A 6,000-nucleotide genomic window follows, 5' to 3' on the forward strand; every position below is an offset into this window, starting at 1 on the left:
CATCTCTGATTCTCCCCACACTACCCCATATGCTGTCACTGGACTGTTTGCTATAAAATTTAATTTCCAAAAGCAGGCTCTATTAGCCTGTTGCTTGCTGAAACACTGCTTTGAAAGAACTTTAATAGTAAAAAGAAATTTTTATTTTATTTTCCTACCTCAACACTATGAAATTTGCACAGGGAGAAAAAAAATACGCATATATATGCAGCACCTAAATATATCTGTTCCCGCTTACTTTTCCTAACATTACATCCCAATGTTTTAGCTGAGTAACGTACAATTCTGGTTGCAGATTTTGAACGGCCAAAGATCTACAGTGCATGCGCAAAGATTTTAATTAGCAGACGTCTCTGCACTGAAATGGTGCTGGGATCCTCTGGTACTAGCCCATATGTGCAAGTCAACTGCTGGAAAGATATACTTGAAAAAGTAGGGTTTGGCAAACCCTATGCACTAAAATGCAGCAAATCATCAGCTACATACATCATCATCCAGACTAGCGGCATATCTCCCCTCCTTTCCCCCTGAAAAGGCACAGATAGAATTTCAGTTGTCACCATTCCTTACTGCATCCCATGTCCTTAAGAGACTCTGTTGGCATTTCTCTGTGTTGTAGAACTAGGCTTTCTTATCCTCTTAATGACCAAAACACAGCTGTCCAACATATTCCAGCCAGCACAACCCTGGCGTCTCTGCTGTTAACCCAGCAGCACATCATCTGGGCTATTTTGTCCCACTGAATATGCATCAATATGCATATATACAACTAACTTGGAACTTTTTTTTTCCATTCAAAAATAAAATTGTGGCATTGTGAAAGCTCCTAGCAAATTTTGTCCACATTACAAAGTTCAAATACAGATCAGATTGGGAGCCTAAAGACAAAAAGTTGAGTGGTTTGGGTTTTGTTAGTCTAGTGTCTTAACAGCTATGCACATACAAGAGGATAAATAAATTATACAGCTAAATTATATCTCCTCTGTGTATACAGTGATAGGTAAGGGGTAGCTATATATAGATAGCATTAAGCAGTTTGAAGCGTGTAGTACAGGAAAGAGTGAAAGGTGTATCAGAACTATGAAATGTCATCATTAATTGCATGTTTCTGCTGAAGTGACCAAAAGTGAAGTAATTCCTCAAACTAGTATCTGCATTTACATGCTTAGAATTTCAGCACCTAAAAATCCTAGGGAAAAGGAACAGGAGCCATTGCCTCCTTTTAAATATTTTTGGTCAGCGTGCAGACTCAGGAAAACAAGTTCTAGGCAAGTTTATAATAGAATTCAATTTTCAGGGTTAGCCTTAGAACTCTAATAGTTAAAACATTTTCCACTCTGGCATAAAACACTTTTCCCCTGCATGCGTTACATGTGGAATGAGCCACAACGATGCAATACGACTCAACTGGTTCTGAGCTCATTACCTCACATTGCACAATGTAACACCTAAAGCAATGACTCTTTTTTTCTACCCTGTGGGCATTGAAAGGCATACTCTTAGTACGTGTGAATCTGTTGAGCCCTATAAATCTACAGAACTGCAATGACACCATCTCAGATTCTGACTTTAAATTCACCATTGTTTAAAAAGACTCATTTTTAAAGATGCCAAATAGGTATGCAAAGCTTGCATTAAGCTTCAAGAAAAGACTCTGAAGGCCATTCTGCTTCTTACCCGTTACAGCTATGATCTCATAACCACGCTATTCATTAATAAGAGCACTACAATGATACAGGTACAAGATGTTTCAGTAATTTCCAGTTACTTCTGGGCCACATGCTGGTTGAGTGTAACTAGTACACAAGTATAAATTGGGAGAGGAGTGGCTGGAGAGCAGCCCTGCAGAAAGGGATCTGGGGGTGCTGGCTGGCAGCAGGCTCAGTGTGAGTCAGCAGTGTGCCCTGGCAGCCAGGAGGGCAAAACCCATCCCGGGGTGCATCAGACACAGCACAGCCAGCCGGTCAGGAGAGGCGATTATCCCGCTGTATTTGGCATTGGTGCGGCCTCACCTTGAGTACTGTGTGCAGTTCTGGGCCCCACAAATTAAGAAGGATGTGGCGGTCCCTGAATGCATCCAGAGGAGGGGAACAAAGCTGGTGGAAGGGCTGGAAGGCCTGTCCTGTGAGGAGCAGCTGAGGACGCTGGGTTTGTCTGGTTTGGAGAGAAGGAGGCTGAGGGGTGACCTCATTGCTCCCTACAGCTTCCTGAGGAGGGGACGTGGAGAGGCAGGTGCTGATCTCTTCTCCCTGGGATCCAGTGACAGGATGCACGGGAATGGCTCAAAGCTGTGACAGGGGAGGTTCAGACTGGACTTTAGGAAGCATTTCTTTACTGAGAGGGTGGTCAGACACTGCAACAGCCTTCCTGTTGCAGGTGGTCACTGCCCCATGCCTGCCAGTGCCTTAAAAAGAGGTCTTCATAATATTCTTTAACTTTTGGTCAGCCCTGAAGCGGTCAGGCACTTGGACTAGATGATTGTTGTAGGTCCCTTCCAACTGGAACTATTCTATGCTGTTCTAGTATTAAATGGCTCCTTTGGGACATACAAAAACCAGAATTTGGCCCAAGCAAAAATGTAGCTTGCATCTCATGGCACTTGATTTTTTCAGCCATAGCTGGTCTTCGTACAAGGCCAGCAACTTGATTTAAAGCTATGGATATTTCATGCTACCAGAGAGACAGAAAGACCAACCGTGAGTGACAAACGACTTCCTAAAAGACCACTCACATCTTCCGATCTGGATGCCAAGCTCATCTCAGCAATTCTATGAATACCATGGAAATATCAGACAGAGTAACTTGGTTTCTAACGCTCGCAGTTTAAGAATCTACAAGACTTCCACAAGGCATCAGAGTTTGGGTCTTGTTAGGACACCTAAAACACCGCTGCTTGCACACACTACCAACATTGCTGCTCCACCAGAAATTCACAGTCTCCTGACTGTTCGCTTCCTTATCCTTATGACTCGAAGGAATCAAAAGGGACTAAGTCATTAGGAAGAGGGACGACAGCAAAGTTGCTTTCTGTCCGACTGCACAACTGCTGCCACTGAAAATCCTTCTGTAAGTTGCCTTTTGCCCTAAATTAAGAGGAAGGGGGAGCAGTCTCAGTGACAGCGCCTCCCGGCAGGGCACGCCGCGGGCCTGGCTCCCACGGCAGGGCTTTCCCGGCTCCGGAGACCCGCTCCTCCCTGCGCGACACCGCCGCAGCCAGAAGCGCCCGCCGGGGCGCTCCGCGGCCGCGCCGCGGGACGGGGAAGGGGTCTCCCTCCCCGCCCGGGCCGCCGCTCCCGGGGCGCGCCGCAGCCCGGCGGGCTCCCCCTGCCCGCGGGGCGCGGCGCCGCGCCGGGGGTGCCGGAGCACGGCGGACCCCGCGGCTCCCGCCGCGGCCGGGCGGGCTCGCTGCCGTGCAGCGCCGTGGCGCAGCGGCGGGAGGCGGCGGGGGGCCGCGCCGCAGGTGCGCGGAGCCCCGCGCAGGGGAGCGGGGCGTGCGGGGAGCCGCCGCCGCGGCCCCGCCGAGCCGCCGCCGCCGCCGCCGCCCGGGCCCTGCCACCGGCTCCGCGGCGGGGAGCCGCCGCCCGAGCCCCGGCCCGGCTCTGCGCCCCCGGGCCGGGCTGCCGCCTCCCGGCCGAGCCGCCCCGCCGCCGCCGCCCCTCTCCCCCCGCCGGCACCTGGATGTGGCAGGAGATCTCGGAGTCGTCCAGCAGCCGCACGGTGCATTTCATCTCCGGGCTCAGCGACCTGATGCTGGAGCTCCGGAACCGGATCATCCCGGCAGCCCGCCCGCCGCCGCCGCCGCCGCCCCGCAGGCAGCCGCAGGGGGCCAGCCTGCAGCGGCGCCCGGCCGACCGCGGCACGGCACGGCACGGCACGGCACGGCACGGCGCGGCGCGGCACAGCGCGGCACAGCACGGCGCGGCAGCGGCGCCGCCCCTCAGCCCCGCGGCGCCCCGCCGCCGCCGCCGCCGCCCGCCATCCGCCCGCCCGCCGCGGCTGGGGCCGCCGCTGCGTCAGGCTGCGCTCCGCTCGCCGGCCTCAGCATCCTCCTGCGCCCGCCCCCGCCACGGCCCGGCCCGCGGGGGCACCTCCCCGCCCACACCTGCTCCCCCCGCCCCGCTCCTCCGCCCCACCGGCCCGGCGGGGCTCCCGGCGCGGCTCCGCGCCGTCGGGCTGATAGGGGGGGGAAAAAGGCATCCCGAGAGGGAAGCGGGCAGCGCGTTTGTTCGCCTTGCCCCGCCACGGGCGTGCTGCGCCCGGTTTTGAGTGCACATGGGCGACTGGTACTCGCGTGGGAGTGCCCGGTGCCCCGCAAAGGGGGACATCCCGTCGGCTGCCGGCGGGGAGAAGTCCCCACGCTGCCTGCTCGCCCATAGCGTGGGTCTCCGGGGTATCCCAACGCAGCCCGACGCAGGAGGAGCGCTCTGTGAAACATATATATATATATAGTTGTTGTTGTTCTATATATAACAAAATTCACCAGACAGGTGCGCTGTAAGGAAACAGAAGAAAACAGAACGCAACTTCATGTAAGACTGCAAGCCAGGGAAACTTCTTTCCTCAGGGACAAAGAATGGCCCATTAGAGAGGAGCAGTCTCATCCCATTTGTTGTGTAAGTGGGAAAGAAAATGCAGCATCTGGTGGCTTCACTGTTACGTTCTCCACCACAAAAGGCTATATACCTCTGTGCAAAACCTTGCAGGAAGCAAGCACTAAAGTTGACCAGCCTTGAAACAGGGATCAGTGTTGTGCTGAAAAAGAGCTTCCTTTTTCAGGGTGAAATGAAAAACAGCCAGCATGAAATGGGATGTGACTGGAAGTCTGCAAAGGAGAAAAAAAAAAATACAGACAGCCACGCACAAGGTGTATTTCAGTTATTTTGCCTATTTGTCCTTGATCACCTGTAAACTTCCATATATTGAAAATGGTTCTGTGGGAATGTAATGTTCTTTTGAAAATCCAGTGGAAAAGCTGAAGCGCCACTATTCCTGTAAACTCTTCATCTGGCTTTCTGCTGGGCTGCTAACAGCAGGAAATACAGACAACCACAAACAAATGAAAAGTATGTAACGCTCACTCTCGTCAGCTAATAAATATGCAAAGCCCTTTAATGTGGAACATAAAAGAAAAACTGTAAGTATATGCTTCTCATAAATGATAAATGCTTCCAATTGCATAGAGAATAGTGAAGCAAACCAGTGAGTACTTAAAACAGATTATTCACCTTAATAGCCACAGTCGGCCCATAAAGTATGGAAGAAGGTCCTTATCAGCTGAGACACCAGTTGTGGATACCCACTCACTTTTATAATAAAATAACACTTTTTGTCCTACAGCTCTACAGCATGGAAGCTCAGCAGAGGCAGGATGTCAGCTCGCATGTGGATTGACTCTCAGGCGACACAGATTTTCCTGCCTACAGTAGAGAAGGAATCTTTTCTTTCTAAGCCGGATATTTTAGCTTTCCCTTCAGTCTCTGCAGCATGCCTTTCTCCATCCAAAAGGGGAACTAGAAGAGGGAGCTGAGCCAATTATGAAGGTTTAGGGTGCAGGTCAAAGCCTACCACTGTCAGAGGGTTTTTTGCTTTACTCTCAGGACCACGTGGAGAGGGATGAGCTTCCCAGGAGTTCCCAGAGTTACAGACACAGTGATGACTGCAGTGTGAAATTAACATCTCCAAACTGACTGTTATGCAGCAAGTGTGAACTGGTGTGTACCAACAGCAGCACAGCTGCAGGAGCACAGAGCTCAGCAGAATTTTACTTGCCTGGTTTAAAGACAAGTCACTCATGTCTTATTGACAGTTTATTTGCTTCTGTGATACCCTATACCTTGTACAGAATCATAGAATCATTTAGGTTGGAAAAGACATTTAAGATCATCAAGTCTAACCGTTAACCTAGCACTGCCAAGTCCACCACTAAACCATGTCCCAAAGTGCCACATCTACGCATCTTTTAAATACCTCCCGGGGTGGGGACTCGACCACTTCCCTGCA

At 51.5% G+C, this 6,000-nt stretch overlaps 1 protein-coding gene across 1 annotated transcript in view; it reads right to left on the reverse strand.

Moving 5' to 3' along the window:
• FRMD3 (FERM domain containing 3) overlaps positions 1-3,773 on the reverse strand; it is a 142,214-nt gene extending 138,441 nt beyond the window's left edge. The window contains exon 1 of the mRNA XM_075726209.1: positions 3,675-3,773. Within this exon, the coding sequence (XP_075582324.1) occupies positions 3,675-3,773 (99 nt within the window). The remainder of the gene's footprint in view (positions 1-3,674) is intronic.
• Positions 3,774-6,000: the final 2,227 nt, after the last annotated feature.

The sequence above is a fragment of the Pelecanus crispus genome, chromosome Z, assembly GCF_030463565.1.
Source record: "Pelecanus crispus isolate bPelCri1 chromosome Z, bPelCri1.pri, whole genome shotgun sequence".
NCBI lineage: Eukaryota > Metazoa > Chordata > Aves > Pelecaniformes > Pelecanidae > Pelecanus > Pelecanus crispus.